We start from the raw sequence: 19,672 nt of genomic DNA on the forward strand, positions 1-19,672 counted from the left end.
CAGACAATTTCATAGACCGCCAGGCATGGTGGTGTCAGCATGGCCAATTTTTGTCCTTTTCAGGATAAATCCTCGTTCCCTGGGAAAAAAACCACAAATAAAACAGATGCGATCTGCGCCCTTGTTTCCCTGATGACAGATTTCAAGGGATAGTCAGTTTTCCAAGTAGCAATAGTTGTTTTTGACACAGTAAGGCCTCATGCACACGGCCGTTGTATTGGTCCGCATCCGTGCCGCAGTTTTGGCGGCTCGAATGCGGACCCATTCACTTCAATAGGGCCGCAAAAGATGCGGACAGTACTCCGTTTGCTGTCCGCATCCTTTTCTCAGTTTCGTGGCCCCGCAACATGTCCCCTTCTTGTCCGTGCTTTGCGGACAAGAATAGGCAGTTATATTAAAGGCTGTCCGTGTTTTGCGGATCCGCGATTTGCGGACCGCAAACACACAATGGTCGTGTGCATGTAACCTAAACAGTACAAAACAACTAAAACATATGAAAGCAGGAAAAGGATGAAGATAAATGAAAGCGTAACATTTGCTAATGATACAGCCCTTGTAGTCAAAGGCGGCCGAAGAAACTGTTGAATTGTTAATGACTTGTCAGAGGTGCTAGTGGACTAATGATTCCTGGCGTTTTCTGGCAAGTACCGCTCTTATATCCAGCCTTGACGTCACTAACAATCAATAGACCCTGTACTCCTCTGATGGATCTGCTCTGTGAAGTGTTGGTTATTAGCTGTAGATCAGAACTTGTAGACATAAGAACCGTCCAATGACTCAAGATACGCCCAAGTGTCCTGTAAATCCTGCGATGACCCTATTAATCTCTGCTTCATCCCCAGCTGGTGTGACGTCCTTGTGTTGGGACCCGGTACAGAGACTTTTATTTTCCGGCAGTTCTGACCACTCCATTATCATATGGGACATCGGGGGACGAAAAGGAATGGCTCTAGAACTGCAAGGACATCAGTAAGAAACTGTGGGATTCTTCTGGAGGGTTTCACTTCTATATTGGAGGCTCTGTTCACAGCCTCTGTCAGATTTGAAAGCAGGAATAAGTCGGCATTTCACGGTATTCTTGCTGTGGTGGAATCGTGGTGGACCCCGTAATAAGCTAAAGGGGTCCACCAGGCGTCTTTGGGATCTGCCGTACAGCAGAGCCAGCACAGACGCCATGACACAGAAGTGAACAGAGTCTACAATGTACCTGTCTTTATATAGCTGTTAGTATCAATCACTAGTACATGTCAATGTATAAAATAAGTCTTCCTCACCATCCAGCAGTCTGCAGTTTCCACGCTTTTGATTGTATTTTTGTGTCCATTCAGTAGCTCAAAAAATCTGTCTAGATTAATACAGTTAAAAAAAATGAGGGAAAAGAAGATGTCTGTGCGACTATGAAAGGCTGAGAAGGGGGTGCTTCTGAGCACCCTAATAGCCTCACACCAGGAGGAGTCGGCCCGCTCAGCAGGGACGGGTAGAGGAAAGGATTCAGAGGGATAGAAAAGACCACTAGAGCTGATTAGAGATGTATTCCCTGTGTGCCAGGAGATCCTCCATTTCCCCAATCCCTTCCACACTGTTTCTGGCTGTATGACAGCTGGATGCAGCAGGTGCCTCCACCTCTGCCCTGTCGACAGTAGGGCACACAAGACCCTGGGTTAACCTCTGACCCTGTACACTGGCAGATTATGGGTCCTATTATTGGGAACGAATGTTTGTACAAACGCTCGTTCCTGATAATTGGCGGGTGTAAATGTGCAACCGATCACCCACAATGACTCTGTGTAAGGACAAGCAGTCACTCGTCCCTGTACAGAGGAGAGGATTGCTGCATATACTGTAAATGCAGCTATAACCTCCGCTCACAATCAGACCATTATCAGGATCGTTTGGTTTGTTCATGAAAATTGCCTGGTTAGTTGGTTGTGCAATAATGATTTATATTTTTTTATTTTTTGGCAACCCTTTCCCCCAAAGACTCCGAGGTCCTTCTCCTCTAGACCTACGATGCTCCTCTGGGCTGCCTAGCTGTAAGGCCTAGGTCCGGTTTGACTGCGGCAGTGACGGACTTGCGTTATGACAAATGGTCACATGACGCAAGGGGATCCGGTCTCCACCGCGGCCAGTGATTGAATGTGGCAATGTCAAACCGGATGTTTACAGCGATGGGACCCAATGGAGCAGCCCAGGCCTGGAGGAAAAGGAGCAGGTAAGTAAGCTTCCCTTTACAGGTTCAGCCAAGTAGGGGGTTTGCCAAAAACAAAAAACAAAAAAAACATTCTTTCACAACCCTAAAGAAACTCTTAGCCTGCCTCTATAAATCTGCGCCTGTCCTGTATGTCTTTGTGTATATTAAATCAGATAATTTTTAGTTACATTTTTAAACATTTTACAGGAAAAGAAAAAACTTCCAATCCAGACACAGGATATATATATATGGGTACATTCATTCCATTGACCATGTGTAGTATGTTTGAGACTATGTCGCAGACCACATTCCGCATACGACAATAAAAGTACATGGTACCAAAGCGTACTCCAATATCAGTAATGTTTGTTATTGATTATAAACAGACCACCCAACAATCCACCCACTCCCCACCAGCGAAGAGACGGACACGCCACCACCGAGATGCTCAAGATGTACCTGAACAGCGAGACAGATGTCACCAGGGCCGTCTTTAATATTGATTGGACCCTGGGCAAGAATTTACTTGGGCCCCCTGGATCCCGCCTTCCCACACCCTAGCATGCAATCACACCCTCCACCACAACACACAAACAAAAAACAAAATCCACACACTTCGTAGAGTAGTAAACTTTAATGATGATGAGTGGCCACTAGAGGTGTTCCTTGGCAGTAGTGTAAATACTGCCTTTTTTTCTGAAAAGGCAGTGTTTACATTAAAAAGCTTGCAGAGACATGCTATAGACACCAGAACTACTACGTTTAGCTGTTGTGGTTCTGGTGACTATAGTGTCCCTTAAAGGGTTTGTCAGGGTTCAGAGCTGAACCCAGACATACCTACATTTTCACCCAGGCAGCCCCCCTGACTTGAGCATCGGAGCAGTTCAATCGCGCAGGGCAAAGGCCTTCTCAGGAGTTCCGGTGACGTACCGGGCTCTCCATGGGGCTGCCAGGAAGCCCGGTGACGTCACTGGCACTGATGGGCGGGCTTTAGCGCTGCCCTAGCCAGTAAAACTGCTAGGGCAGCACTAAAGCCCGCCCATCAGAGCCGGTGACGTCACCGAACACACTGCCGGACAGAAGCTTCCGCCCGGCAGTGTGTTATTGTAAACAAAAGAGCCCTTGCCCTGCGCAATCTAGCGCAGGGCAAGGGAGCGCATCGGAGTATGAGATACTCCGATGCTAACATCAGGGGGGCTGCCTGGATGAAAATATGGGTATGTCTGGGTTCACCTCTAAACCTGGACAACCCCTTTAATATAGAGAAAAATAAAGAATCAGCACAAAAGTATCAAATAAAATGGCGGTATCATTATTCCAAAAAATAAAAAAGCACAACTTCTGACACAAATATATAGTATTTTGCAGATTACTTTTTTTTTTCACAATGTGCAGATAGTACTGTACTACTAACCCCTCCACCCCCCTCCTACATACAGGGTAATACAGCGCCCCCTACCTCTTACATCCAGTGATGTCTCCTCTGATGTAGATGTTCCCTTTCCTCATCTTCTCCTTTCAGACCTTCAGACCAGACCACCATTTTTTAGCCATTTCTCGTCTTTGCAGTTTGACAAACAGAATCTTAGTTTACTACTTTTCCATCATCCTCCCATCTTCTGGACAAATCATCCTACCACCCCCAATACTATGCCGCTGTGCTTTCCAATACTATACTGCAGAAACAGATAGACCCCCTGATAATAGTAGTACCATGCAGATAGTGCCCTTCAACAATTATTGGCACATAGTGCCCTAAAATAACAGCGGCCAGCAAATAGTGCCCCTGACACTAATAGTGTAAACATAACGTCCCCCAAAAATAATTGTGGTAAGCTGATACTGTGCCAAGGTGCCCCCACAGTAATAGTGCTCCCAAAAGTCCCACCAATAGGAATAATTCTCTGCTAGAGCACACATGGTAGTAATAGTGCTCCTACAGTGCCCCCAACATGTACCCACTGTGACCCAGAAGTAATAATGCTCCCATAGTGCCCATACTAGTAATCATGTTCCCCATAGACCCCCAGTAGTAATAAAGCCCATCATAATGCTCCCAGTAGTAGTAATTCTCCTTAATGTGCCAGTGCAAAAAATACCCCCTTTTAATGCCCCCAGTTAAGCTAATGTCCCCATAGTGCCCCCATAATGTTCCAGTATAAAATACCACTATATAGTGCCCCCAGTAAATGCCCCCATAGTGCTCCTCTCCCCCCTTCTTCCTAGTGCACCCCATAATGTACCAGTATAAAATGCTACATATATAGTGCCCCAGTAGATGCCCTCAGTGTCCCCCATAATTTGCAAGTATAAAATACCCCTTCTTAGAGCCCCCCGTAGATGAGCCTATAGTACTCCTCTCCCCTTCCCCATAGTACCCACCATAATGTGCCCCAGTATAAAATGCCCTTATACAAAGCCCCCCATATAAAATACCCCTTCTTTGTGGCCTCAGTAGAAGCCCCATAGGGTTCCTCTCCCCCCCTTCCCCCATATAAAATACCTCTATTTTGTGGCCTCAGTAGATGCCCCCAATAATGTGCCAGTAAGAAGTGCCCTTATAGATGCCCCCATAGTGCCACTCAATAATGTGCCAGTAAGATGTGCCCCCATAGATGCCCCCATTCATGTGCCAGTAACAAGTACCCCCATAGATGCCCCCCAATCATGTGCCAGTAGTAGTACCATCTAAAAAAAATAAACACTTATACTTGCCTCCATCAGGCTGGCAGCGATACGATGCAGGCCTCTTCCGGCCTGTGTCCCGCGCTGTACGGCTCAGGTGGCACGATGACTTCATTTTGCCGCCTGCATCGGCCTCTGATAGGCTGCAGGTACTAGGCCTGCAGTCTATCAGAGGAACAGGGAAGGGAGACTCCTTTCCCTCCCCTGCCCCGCCGCAACACTTCCATCTGTATCGCTGTCCTGAGGACGGCGATACAGATGACTATTGAAGCGCTCATCTCCCTGTGCCCTGTCGCCGCCCCCAGGAGCAACTGGGTCCGGGGCAGCTGCCCCTTTTGCCCCGCGTTAAAGACTGCCCTAGATGTCACCCATACTCTAGAATATGTACACTGTCCTTTGCCTGATATCCATCCCGATTTCCCTTCCCATTTCGAATCTCACATGTGTACGATACTACATCACACTGACCTCTAAGACCATTTCTTTCACATCATTCCGGAGAACCACAGGCCCAACCTAAGTCGCCTTAGACCTATACTCAATCCATTTGTCCCAAATTCTGGAGAACTTGGCCAAGCAATTTCTTTTAATGTATACACCCTTTTTTCAGGCGTAGGATCTCTGCCATTCTACTCAAGAACTCCGCCCCAGATGGGGATTGGGGTCTAAGCCAATATATAACAATTAATTTTCTGGCTTGAAAAAGCAGACGCTGCACTCCCAGTCGAGTATTTCGATTTTTGATATTCAATATTCCAATTACACATGTCCTCGTGCCAAACGGGATCACAATTTGATATGCATCCTTAAGGGCTGTTTCACACGAGCGAGTCCATTGCGGGAATCACGCTCCGTGTGTCAGTGTGATCCTCCGCTCTGGACTTGCAGGAGCGCACGGCATTATCATGATTTATAATGCTATGTGTCTCTGCTTGACCTTATTTCTACAGAATCATCCTGACAGCTTAATGTCACTATGATTCTGTGGAAAAAAGGCCATGCAGAGACACATAGCATTATAAATCATGATAATGCCGTGCGCTCCTGCAAGTCCAGAGCGGAGGATCACACTCACACATGGAGCGTGATTCCTGCAATGGACTCGCTCGTGTGAAACAGCCCTAATAGAGGCAAGTAGTCTTTGTGTATATTACATTAGACATAGGCCGGGCTGTTACAGCTAGTAGTGTATAACTGATGAGTCCATGGCATCTGTTGCTGCTGTTTTTCTCCTTGTATTCAGCTATGAGATCTGGGTCCGATGGCTGTGACACCCGGGGACGCCAACCGATGGCTGTTGCCTAGAAACGGGTTGTGCCGAATTCCGACTGCTTGTGGGAATAAGTGTCTGCACAGGATTGATTTTCATATCTTTCTGTTTAGACATTTTGATGTGCCGGAACACTACTTAAAGGGGTTGTCTGCTTTTTACTATTAATGACCTATGCTCAATATAGATCATCAATATCAGATTAGCAGGTTCTGACACTCTGCACCCCCACCAATCAGCTGTTTGAAGAGAAGGCAGCACTGGTACAAGCGCTCTGTTTACCTGCTGGCTGCAGCAGTTGCAGAGGTGAGCTGTGTAATTACAAGTATGGCTTCCCCATTCACTTCTATGGGACTGTCTGTTCATGTGCATACTACAGAGCCGTTCCATAGCTGTGAATGGGGACGCCATACTTGTAATTACACTGCTCACCACTGCCATTGCTGCGGCGAGTAAGTAAACAGAGCAGAGAAGGCAGCGCTTGTTTGAGCACTGCCTTCTCTTCAAACAGCTGATTGGTGGGCATGCTGGGAGTCAGACCCCTGCCGATTTGATATTGATGACCTATTCTGGGGACATCAGTAGTAAAAATCGGACAAACCCTTTTTAATTTAGTTTGCACGACCATTCACTTTTCTGCTGGAGACCAACTTAGCTGGTTATGCACATTAGATAAAAGTCAGCCGAAACTACCGAATTGGGCAGGACCAGCTGAACATCCAGTGTGTATGGAGTCCTCCCGGCTCTTCCCCTGTCAGCAGATATCAGGGGAGATGAGGATCGGGCAGTTGGATTACTTTTATTCTCAGTTAAGAGTTGTCTGGCAGCAGCCTCCTTCTCCCACTTCAGGGTGCATGAACGCCCAGCCGAGCATGCATGTGTATGGAGCTGTCGTCTGAATGAACATTGGGCTGATGGCCATCTAGCGTGTATAGCCAGCCTTATAAGGCTCAAAGCCCTTACGCTGTCCGTGAGCGGGCTGAAAAGAAATCACATGATTACGAATCCGAGATTGTTCGGAGATTTATCTGATCTGACATTTTACACAAACTGCCACAGAAATCAACACCCGTTTGCAGAGTTGTCATGATCTGTGACAGATTAGGTCGATCAGATCCTACTGAATGTGAAAATCCAATGAAAAATACCAAATATTAGTATATGAAGTATTGGAATTAGTATAATAAATATAAGTATTGGAATTGATAACATTCTGTCTCGATCGTGTCTATGGCTGCAGCACATGTATTATCCAGCCTGAGCCCCTGTGATAAATCTGGTGCAGAGCTAGACAGCCGGTCTAAGCTTCAGACATCTGTAGGACTAGTAACTGCCCCAAAATGTGTTTGCACTCGGTCACTCTGCACAGTGGTGAGAGATTTATTTCTACACATGTAATAATGATCACTAGAAGTGATTTGAAACCTACAGGTGAAACTCAAAAAATGTGAATATTGTGCAAAGTTCATTTATTTCAGTAATCCAACTTAAAAGATCAGACTAATATATGAGACTCATTACATGCAAAGTGAGATATTTCAAGCCTTTATTGGTTATAATTTGGATGATTATGGCTTACAGTTTATTAAACCCCAAAGTCACTATCTCAGGTCCCCTTTGCTTGGGGTATGGATTGATTAGCGGACTAGAGTGTGACACTTTGAGCCTAGAATATTGAACCTTTTCACAAAATTAAAATTTTAAGCTGCAATAATGCAATTCCTTTTCATTTGCATTACTGAAATAAATGGACTTTTGCACGATATTCAAATTTTTCGAGTTTCACCTGTATATGTTTTTTTTTTCTTCATTTTATATATTTTTTTTAATTGCAAAATATAAAACTGGGAGAAAAATCGTCCTCGTTTTTACACACTTGAACCCTACCTGCACCCACAGAAACATGGAAGAAAGGGGGGAAAATACAAACCTCCCTGCACCCTCTCTTTTCCAAATCCAGGGACCTAATATCGGCTTGAAATTTTGTATACTATCGTTTCTGGCATAAATCTGGTACTCAAAATTGATTGACATCCAGTTTTTGGATTTTTATTTTTTTATAGCGACCCCCTAACGGAATCCAACACGTAATCCAATGCCGGCTTGCTGCACAATACAAGTGTATGGCCAGCTCCGAGGGTTCCGTTCTGCTGGCCATACACTTGTATTATGACGGCATGCAAAACCAAATGCCTCTAAATGCACTCTGTTTGGCATGGCGGCATTGAATTCCGTTATGGATTCCGTAAGAACGGAATCCATTACGTTGTTCACATAAAACCCAAACTTGAACCTGAACTCGAATCTGCCAAAAGGCAGGTCTGCTCAACTCTAAACCCTACCTAAGGTTCCCAGTCCTTAACGATAGGCCATGTGGCAGATTTATGTTAAGACGCCAGTCTTAGAACAAGTCCGTTGGAGTAAGAGGCGCTAAAGTTATTAAAGGGATTATCCCATGCGTAATGTAAAAAATGAAATTCCAATCTCATATAGGACACGACAAGCTCTAACGAACTTGGAACCAGCCCTGTACCTCACATGGATCCGGAGATCTGCCCATATATTGCTGCAATTGCTCTGCTAGATTTATTTCAAGCTGGCAGCTCAGGGGACATGTCCTTTCTCAGGGGTGCGTCCTTTCTGCTGCAGCTGGTGGCAGTTGAAGGATGGAACTGAGCATGTATGTCAACCTCAGTGAGCTGGACAGAGAAGTTAGAAAAAGGGCAAACAGCAGGTGGCGCTATACAGAATTCAGTGAATAACTGAAGTGAATAAAATTTTAATTACAAAAGTATTCAGATCCAGTTGCTGGTTTAAAAATTCTATACTATTTTTCGTGGGACAACCCCTTTAACAGGAGCAAACCTCCTAATACATTTGTCGTGTCTTGGATACTCTTGTATGTGCGCCATAAACGGAAATGGCTGGCGTAGTTTTCAGCTTTAATTTGCGCCAATATTGTGGAATAAGCACATCTATCATGTGACAAAATAACAAAATAGTAATTTATTATCGGGGTGTCAGGCCAGCTCCCCCTCTTTGTGACTCACTACCTATAATATACCGGTACTGGATGTGCCGTACTGTTTGGAGCACCCTTTTAATTTGTAACCTGAACCAGAATATTATGACATCATTTAAAAGATGGTTCCACCCTAAAAATTTCATTGATAGAAATATTGTTCCCAGTTCCTTATTTATTATCCACTACCTGCATGATTCTACATAGGCGTCTATTAGTAGGCAGGTCACAGGCTTAGCAAATGGTAAAGGATTCCGGCTATTAACACGTTCTGATCCAGGACAATCGCTCTTTTCAAATCGTTCATATGGTTGTTCTGTTACAGAGAGTCTGTCCCCTCTGGTTCTCGATGTTGGGCCATCGCTCTATTATTCCTACTACAAGTTTACAAATGAATTGCCAGCAGTCTGCAATAAAGGTCCAGCTGGGTGTTACAAGTTTTGGGTGTGTCCCTGCACAGTCTGACGCTGGCAGCACTGATTGGATAGTATCAGACTATGCGGTGACACCCAGCTGGACCTTTATTGCAAACTGCTGTCAATTCATTCATAACTTTTAGCAGAAATAATGGAGGAATGGCACATCATAGAGTCAGAAGAATAGATGCTCCAGAATTGTTATTACATGAGGAATAGAAGTAGTCATGGCAGGTCGTCCAGAGCAGCCATGTGTGTGGTGAGGATGTCGTTCATGCTCTGTACTGTAGATAAATGGTGGTCATTCTATGGCACCCTAAACGGAGTCCTATTCTGTAGTGATGTAGTAACTATTAGCGCCCTCTGTTTTGCAGTATGTGATATCATTTCACTGAATAGATTTTTGTCTTTGCCTCCAGCGACAAGATCCAGTCCATCGCCTACGCGCACCACTCCAGGCAGCTCATTTCCTGCAGTGCGGATGGTGGGATAGTAGTCTGGAACATGGATGTGGAGAGACAGGAGGTTAGTTTTATATATTTATATATATATATATATATATATATATATATATATATATATATTGAATTTGGTTTATTTTTTTTCTGATCCTCCCCCAGTAAACGTAATATAATCATTACCCTGTTATCCCTCCTCCAGCTCTGGGTGGTGGTAGCCATCTTGCTTCCTGCGTGGCTTTGGATAAGGCTACATTCACACGAACGTATTTTGTTTCCTTGTCCATTCCGTTCTTTTTTTTGCGGATAGGATGCAGACCCACTCATTTCAATGGGTCCGCAAAAAATGCGGACAGCACACACTGTGCTGTCCGCATCCGTATGTCCGTTCCGTAGCCCCGCCAAAAAAATAGAACATGTCCTATTCTTGTCCGTTTTGCGGACAAGGATAGGCATTGTTACGATGGATTTGCAAAAAAATTAATAAAAAACTGATGCCATTTTTTTGCGGACCACAAAACACATACGGTCGTGTGAATCTAGCCTAACACTTGATGGCGTGCTCGCACTAGGTTTGGGTGACACAGGCCATTCTCTCCTCCTATACAACGGTTGGAATATTTTTGGGCTGCTGCATAGCAAACAGTGGGGTGAAGTCATTACAGGATTCGTTGGAAACTGATAATTAAACTTCCAAATGAAAGCTTATCTTAGGAAACTCCGGCTTTCTCCGTTTTTGCTGCAGGAATCGCAGCAAGTCTTCTGTGGCTTTCAAGCTTAGCATTGGTTTTGGGGAAAACAGCATAAATTGGCATGCTGCGGAATCGAAACCCTCAGCGCACGTCAGTTTACGCTGCAGGTATTTTGAAGTCTCATCCACTTTGCTCTATTATTCAGTAAATACGGCAGATTTTCCGTATGCAGTTCAGCAGTGGGGAATTTGCAGCATTTACGCCACGTGTGGTCAGACCTTTTACCTAGCACCTGTTCCATAGAATGGGTGACACTGTATTATCGGTCAACCACTTTAACCACTTTCTGTCCATTTTTCCACCCTAAAGTGAACAGCCGTTAACATGTCACTTGTTCTTCAAGGACTCTGACTTATTCAGGGTTGGATGGAAAGAAGGTGCTGATATATTTGGTAATATCCGTTGTAAAGTCCTACAGTATGTTTGCCAGGTATCCATTGGGCTCCATTCACCCAGCGGGGGCCAAAAGTCTGTCCTACGTTGGCCTGAACTGGTGAGGTTCATATAGGAGACCATAGATTTCATTGGTGTCCAGGAAAGGGGTTCAAATCAATACATTTACTGTAGCAATCCTTGAAAGTCCAATTTAAAAGACAGTAAAATTTCAGTAGTCTGTTTTGTTAGCCTTAAAGAGACTGTCAGACATGATCGTCCCTGTTAAATGAAGCATATTGCCTGGTAGGGTTGATCATGCTGATTAAATTGATTTGTGTCTTATGGCCACACGATCAACTGCTGCTGCGATTTATATTAGTTTTTATGTTTATGAAGATAACCTAGCTCGGTGTCCTTATTTTGTAGATCTGTGGTTTGCAGTCCGCAAAACAGACAAGGTCTTCTGAATGGGGCCTTAACAAGAGGATCGGATGTGGAAATTCAAAGCATCGGTCCTTCTCTCACCTTCATTTCCTTTTCAAAATGTTCTCACATTTTTAAACTTAAAAGGGGTTATCCGAGACTATAAAAAGATCCCCCCTAATATGCCGGGCCCCTTACATTGAATATACTTACCCCACTCCCCACGCCACTTCTGGTCCCCACACCGCCCCATGCGTGGATAAAAACATCCAGTGTCGGGGGGTGGGAGCAGCCAATGGCAAGCGGGGACCAGGACGAGCCGCTCTAGCATTGCGGATGACGCTAGTGAGGCTCGTCCCTGTCCCGGTCTGCCATTGGCTGCTCCCACCCCCCGACACTGGATGTTTTTATCCGCCCACAGGGAGAAGCAGCTGCGGTGGTACGGGGAGCGGGGTAATTATATTCAATGTGAGGGTCCCAGCATATAGGGGGGCTTTTTATAGTCTCAGATAACCCCTTTAAGATCCCAGGAGGACCCATTCAGTAGCATCCCCCAAAATAATGCAGTAGACCCATATAATATTTTTAGCATAACCCGTGTGAGCCAACAGGGTGAAGTTTTCTAATTGGTGCATCCCATTTTCAACTGGATCAGTTCCATGTAAGTAAGGACTGATAATGGAAGATGGGTAAAATAGTAATGAACTCCGTCCTGATAGAGAAAAGTGTGTGCTATGAGCGGTCGTGTTTTCTCGATTGTCATCGTTACAGGTTACATTACCTTAAATTTATAGGTGCATTAATAATAATTAGACATGGTGGTTGTGATTGCTCTGCCCTTGCTTTGGATACTGAATGTATCCTGGTTGTGATGGTCAGTTCGCCAGAGAACACATGCGGGCTGCCATCTTTAAAGCATCCATTATTGTGTGGGTGACCATTTTTAACCTTTTGCATCTCCTGTTGTGATTTATCTGCTCCCTCTCCTTTTTGAATATGCTAATAAGGAATAAAAGAGCCCATGGAGCTGTACTTATCCCTAAATGAGCCCAGCCGCACCGTCAGAACGAAGGCCGGCTCCTTCCCTTCTCTTCTTCTCCCCCCCTTCCCCCCAGCCTAGCCTAACCTCCTCGACGTAATTATGATGCAGCTTCAAATCTCGCGCAGGTTTGTGAAATTCGGTGGGCATCGGCTTTTTCAACTGAACTGTACATACGTCAGTAGTAAGCGCAGTATTGTTTACCCGGAACTCGCCATCCTGGCATGCACAGTTCAGTTAAAGGAGCCGATGCCCACTGAAGTTCACGGATGGCGCAGACGCACATCTTATCAGATTTGAAGCAGCATCATGATGGACTATGGTGAAGCAGGGAGCTGTCCTAAAGACGCAGATAGAGTTGTAGTCGGGACATGCAGGGGTCTGGACAGCTGACAGCCTTGGCCCGCCAGTGGAGTGCCCCTGGCATACAGCAGTCATGGGCACTGTATGTGCCCGAACAATCCTTGTGTGATTTTTTTTTTTTATAATTTTTTTTCTGCACATACAGTTGTCGGCAGCACATCCCTGATTGACACGTCTTGGTCTGCAGTCCACGTGTATATCACGTGGAACAGAAAAGCACATCTATTTGAGACTTTTATTAATGAATGGATTTATGGAATAATAATTAGTTTTGTCCGTTCTACAGACTCCAGAATGGTTAGACAGTGACTCTTGTCAGAAATGTGACCAGCCCTTCTTCTGGAACTTCAAACAGATGTGGGACTGCAAAAAGATAGGCCTCCGACAGGTGTGTATGACTCCTTAGAGGGCGTGCGTCATCAGAAAATGACCTGTCATCTAAATCAAGGTTTTATGTTAAACATTTTTTACATTTTCATTGTCACTTTCTCCATTCAAAAAAATCCTAAAATCCTGCAGTATTCGCACCGACCTCTGAGCCTAACAGTAAATCGAGACTTCCTATTCTGTTCACTTCTCAGCAGTCATCTCTGGCAGGATTACTATAATGGATAACACCTTTGTATAGATAACACAGGATCCACCATTCACAATAGCAGATCATTGCAGCATATCTACTTCCTCCCTGCACAATGACCTCTGCACAGGTCACAGAGCCGGCCTAGAAAACTCTCCCATAGACATCACTGAACATCTCCAGTCTGCCATCGGTATAGTCAATGTGGCTGTTGTAAAGCATATGTCAAAATGCTGTTAACAGCTCAGGCAAGATGGTCACCCCCATCATCATGTTCAGGAAATAGAATAAAATCTGCAATCAGAAAATGACAGCAAAATCTGGTTTTAATTTCGGCACACAGATTATTTGGATGCAATTTCAGTATTTTATTGGTGCGATATCATGCAAAAAATTGTGATCCAGTTAGATTGTGGATTCATTTTGGTGACCACTCTTGATAATGATGGCGACCGAACATTTCAGCGGTCTTATTATCTATAATAATAACACAGGCCCCATTAGTAGTGTAACCAGATAAAAACAATAAATAAAGTGACAAAATAAGTACCGTATATTTCGCCCTATAAGACGCACTGGCCCATAAGACGCACCTAGGTTTTAGAGGAGGACAATAAGAAAAAAATATTTTTCATTAGACATCAGATCAGCAATCAGACCCCCAATGTTAATAAGACCTTAGATCAGAGCCCAATATAAAGAAGACCCCCAATCAGACCTCAGCTGAGACCCCTATGCCTCATCAGTCCTCCATGCCTCATATCAGCCCCCCAACCATATGTGATCAGCCCCCCAGCCATATGTGATCAGCCCTCCAGCCATATGTGATCAGCCCCCCAGTCATAATTCAGCAGCCCCCAGCCTCAGATCACAAAATAAATAAACCACTTACCTCTCCTGCTCCTGGACGCCACCACTCCTCACCGCCCGCACTCTTCTTCCTCCTGCTGTAGGCTGTACGGTGAACCGGCGTGCACAGTGTGGGGTCACAGAGCGCCCCCACGCTGTGCGCAGCCACTGCACACCCGAGGACCAGGAAGCGGTGAGTACAAAGCCTTCACTGCTTCCTGATCCTCCAGTACTAATGAGCGCTTCCATAATGGAAGCGCTCATTAGTATTCACCCCATAAGACGCAGGGACATTTCCCCCCCAGTTTGGGGGGGAAAAGTGCGTCTTATGGGGCGAAAAATACGGTATATACAGCATATTAAAAATAGCATATTGATAAAACAGTGGTCACCAAAATTAATCCACAATGTAACTGGATCACGATTTATTGCATGATATCACACCAATAAAATACTGAAATTGCATCCAAATAATCTGTGTGCCGCAATTTTCATATTACTGACTACGACTATACAGTCCTTGCTGGCACCAGTAAACATAGTGTGCGGTGCTCCAATTTCAATATTATCTGGTTTTAATTGGCAGAAAAAAATATACAGTAGATAACTCATTCTCTTTAGGTAATTTCCCAGTAAGCTTAAAGGGGTTGTCTCGCTTCAGCAAATGGCATTTTTCATGTAGAGAAAGTTAGTACAAGTCACTTACTAATGTATTGTGATTGTCCATATTACCAACTTTGCTGGCTGGATTCATTTTTCCATCACATTATACACTGCTCGTATCCAGGGGTTATGACCACCCTGCAATCCAGCAGAAGTGGACGTGCTTGTACACTATAGGAAAGTGATAAATGGCATGAATGAGACAGCGCCCTTAAAGATGGCCAGTAAGCATGAGCTCTGGAGGTGTCCTCTCCTGTCATGTCGGTACAAGTTTTCACACAAGGACTCAAGGACTGAAGAAAAGCTGCTCGGATCTAAAATGCCTCACTGAAACATTTAGCCAGAATTGGTTAGGCTGCGTTCAAATGTCTGACAGGTAAAACCAGTAGTCTGTTCAGCAGAGGAGCAGACTACTGGAGTTACCATATCCGGCATAGCCGTCCACCACCAGATCCTCATTGACTATAATGGGATTGGACAGGAATATCCTGTTGAAATAAACAGGCTGTGTCTAGGCAAATGTAACGTGTACCTTTTAGCCTCAACATATCTTTACAGTATTAGGCCTCATTCAGATGACCGTATAAATGAGTCCGCATCTGTTCTGCAATCTTGCGGAACAGGTGCCGACCCATTCCTTTCAATAGGGCCCCAAAAGATGCAGACGGCACACTGTCTGTATCCGTAGTTACGTTCTGCGGCCCCGCAAAAAAGAGAGAGCACGTTTTATTGTCCACAATAAGAATAGGCATTTCTATCATAGTGCTGGCCACGTGCAGTCCACAAAATGCAAAACGCACATGGCCGGTATCCATGATTTGCGGATCTGCAATTTGCGGGCCGCAAAACACTACGGCCGTCTGAATGAGCCCTTAATGATAGTGATGTAGTTCTGCCATACAGATATGTTGATCATAGTAATAATCATGTTTGACGGTTTCCTATGGTGATAGTATTTAGTAGCTCGTTATATATAATTTGTTTTACAGAGGTCCTTGCTTACCTGTCAGGCCTCATGCACACAAACGTATTTTGTTTCTGTGTCCCTTCAGTTTTTTTTTTTTGATGATTGGATGAGGACCCTTTAGTTTCAATGGGTCCGTAAAAAATGCGGACAGCACACCGTGTGCTATCCGTATGTCCGTTCCGTAGCCCCGCAAACATTATACATTATGTCCTATTCTTGTCCGTTTTGCGGACAAGGATAGGCTTTGTTACAATGTCATCAGGGCCGCAAAACACATACAGTGGTGTGAATGTAGCCTTATAACATGTTATTTCTCCACAGTTCTTGTATGATTGCAGTTGCTCTCGTGTTGTCGTAGCCCCAACTCTACGTATAGGGGTTGTTTAGGATTCTGAAATTGATGGTCTATCCTCAGGATACGCCATCCGTATCTGCTCGTCTAAGTCAGACTCCCGGCACCTGAAAAAAGGCCATCAATATCAAAATCCTAAGAAACCCCTTTAAGAGGGAGCCCAGAGTCCCTATGTGTATTGATGTATGCGCAGTTTTTCTGCCTAGTAGGTAAATAGATATTTTTTCCCCTCACCCACGACAGCACCACGAGAGAGCGGCTCTGCCCCCACAGACAGGAAACCTGAAGCATAAAAAGGCGGAGGCTCTCCTCCCACCTCAGTATGGTTTCCTGTCTCTGGAGGGAAGCCTTAAGTTCTATAGGTGGCTTCTTCCCCGGGTATCCCTGGTTTACCTGCGGTCTTCTATAATATATGGTGGCATATTCTTGCGCCGAGGGACCTGCAGAGGCGCGTTGGCTGTTACAGAGGGCTTTGAAGTGCTGTGGGATATGGCTGCTTGGTGGCGTAGTGGCGCAACTTAGGCAGCGAGGAGTAAGGCCCAGGGGAGGAGCGGACGCTTCTGGATGCCTGAGTGGCTTAACAGGAAGCGGAAGACGTCGGTGGAACACAAAGGCGGCAGAATTGTGGAGCGCGCGGGAATGACGTCATGGGAGGCGCTTAAAGAGCGCGTAACCCGAAGTGTAGTTGCCGGCGAGTTCATGTGAAAAGCATGTGTATAGTCTCCTGGCGGGTGTTCTCTTTATAACTCAGATTAGGAGTACTATATCCCGCGGCTAACTACCATGGAAGAAGACAAAAAGGATATTACGGAAAATCCTGCTTCCACACCAGCTCCGGTACCTGAAGGGTGGTGAGTGGCCTCTGGCCATTATTTTATATAATTCTTATGTTAATAGCACATACAGTACAGACCAAAAGTTTGGACACACCTTCTCATTCAAAGAGTTTTCTTTATTTTCCCTGACTATGAAAATTGTAGATTCACACTGAAGGCATCAAAACTATGAATTAACACATGTGGAATTATATACATAACAAACAAGTGTGAAACAACTGAAAATATGTCATATTCTAGGTTCTTCAAAGTAGCTACCTTTTGCTTTGATTACTGCTTTGCACACTCTTGGCATTCTCTTGATGAGCTTCAAGAGGTAGTCCCCTGAAATGGTTTACACTTCACAGGTGTGCCCTGTCAGGTTTAATAAGTGGGATTTCTTGCCTTATAAATGGGCTTGGGACCATCAGTGGCGTTGAGGAGAAGTCAGGTGGATACACAGCTGATAGTCCTACTGAATAGACTGTTAGAATTTGTATTATGGCAAGAAAAAAGCAGCTAAGTAAAGAAAAACGAGTAGCCATCATTGCTTTAAGAAATGAAGGTCAGTCAGTCAGCCGAAAAATTGGGAAAACTTTGAAAGTAAGGGCTATTTGACCATGAAGGAGAGTGATGGGGTGCTGCGCCAGATGACCTGGCCTCCACAATCACCGGACCTGAACCCAATCAAGATGGTTTGGGGTGAGCTGGACCGCAGAGTGAAGGCAAAAGGGCCAACAAGTGCTAAGCATCTCTGGGAACTCCTTCAAGACTGTTGGAAGACCATTTCAGGGGACTACCTCTTGAAGCTCATCAAGAGAATGCCAAGAGTGTGCAAAGCAGTAATCAAAGCAAAAGGTGGCTACTTTGAAGAACCTAGAATATGACATATTTTCAGTTGTTTCACACTTGTTTGTTATGTATATAATTCCACATGTGTTAATTCATAGTTTTGATGCCTTCATAGTCATGAAAATAAAGAAAACTCTTTGAATGAGAAGGTGTGTCCAAACTTTTGGTCTGTACTGTATGTATATTACAGGGAAAACCTAAGAAAGCTGTGTCTAAGAGAAAAAATAAGGAATGTGCCCTATGGCTATGCAGATGCCTTCTGAATACTTGAAAAAATTATGTCAGTTCTGCATTGACAAGACGGTAGCAGAGGAATCACCGTCTTTTTATAAAAACCTTCAGTAATTGGTCAGATTTGAGGTCAGCTCTGCTAGGTCCACTAGGAAATCGGGGAGCAAAAAGAGCAGAAATCTAGAAGAATTCAGCATCTTAATTTGGTGAGCTCCTCTGACTCGAGAACAGGATTTTCATTCTTTTGAGGATCCATGTTCTGATGTATCATCTGACTCATCTGGAGAAGAAGGGGAAGATATGGGAAGGCCCTTTTTTCCAGTGGAGGATATTAATCCTTTATTAAAAGCAGTAAGATCCACCATGGGCATTGAAAATTCTAAAGAACCAAAGTCCATGCAAGATTTGATGTTTGGGGGACTTGAAACTAGGCATCAAAAATTTTTCCCTATACATACAGTCATGTGAAAAAATTAGGACACCCTTTGAAAGCATGTGGTTTTTTGTAACATTTTTAATAAATGGTTATTTCATCTCCGTTTCAACAATACAGAGAGATTAAAGTAATCCAACTAAACAAAGAAAACTGAAGAAAAGTCTTTTCAAGATCTTCTGTAAATGTCATTCTACAAAAATGCCTATTCTAACTGAGGAAAAAGATAGGACACCCTCACATGTATTCCCTCTTAAATTGGCTCAGATCTCACACAGGTATATCACACCAGGTGCACATAATTAGTAGATCGTTACTCTGCATGTTGAATGAGGCTTGCCCTATTTAAACCTCAGACATTTAGTTTGGTGTGCTCCTGACTGTTGAAGTGAGAGTGAGCACCATGGTGAGAGCAAAAGAGCTGTCAGAGGACTTCAGAAAAAAGATTGTAGCAGCCTATGAGTCTGGGAAGGGATTTAAAAAGATCTCAAAAGATTTTGAAATCAGCCATTCCACTGTCCGGAAGATAGTCTACAAGTGGAGGGCTTTCAAAACAACTGCCAACATGCCCAGGACTGGTCGCCCCAGCAAGTTCACCCCAAGAGCAGACCGCAAGATGCTAAAAGAGGTATCCAAAAACCCTAAAGTGTCATCTCGAGAACTACAGCAGGCTCTGGCTACTGTTGATGTAGAAGTACATGCCTCTACAATCAGAAAGAGACTGTACAAGTTTAACTTGCATGGGAGGTGTGCAAGGAGGAAACCTTTGCTTTCCAAGAGAAACATCGAGGCCAGACTGACATTTGCCAGCGATAAAGTTGACAAAGACCAGGACTTCTGGAATAATGTTCTTTGGACAGATGAGTCCAAAATTGAATTATTTGGACACAACAGCAGAGGACATGTTTGGCCTAAACCAAACACAGCATTCCAAGAAAA

At 44.4% G+C, this 19,672-nt stretch overlaps 1 protein-coding gene across 1 annotated transcript in view; it reads left to right on the forward strand.

Moving 5' to 3' along the window:
* Nucleotides 1-19,672, forward strand: part of WDFY2 (WD repeat and FYVE domain containing 2) — a 91,342-nt gene that overhangs the window by 60,473 nt on the left and 11,197 nt on the right. The window contains exons 7-9 of the mRNA XM_040426047.1: nt 843-969; nt 10,004-10,109; nt 13,281-13,382. Coding sequence (XP_040281981.1) covers nt 843-969; nt 10,004-10,109; nt 13,281-13,382 — 335 coding nt within the window. The remainder of the gene's footprint in view (nt 1-842; nt 970-10,003; nt 10,110-13,280; nt 13,383-19,672) is intronic.

This window comes from Bufo bufo, chromosome 3, assembly GCF_905171765.1.
Source record: "Bufo bufo chromosome 3, aBufBuf1.1, whole genome shotgun sequence".
NCBI lineage: Eukaryota > Metazoa > Chordata > Amphibia > Anura > Bufonidae > Bufo > Bufo bufo.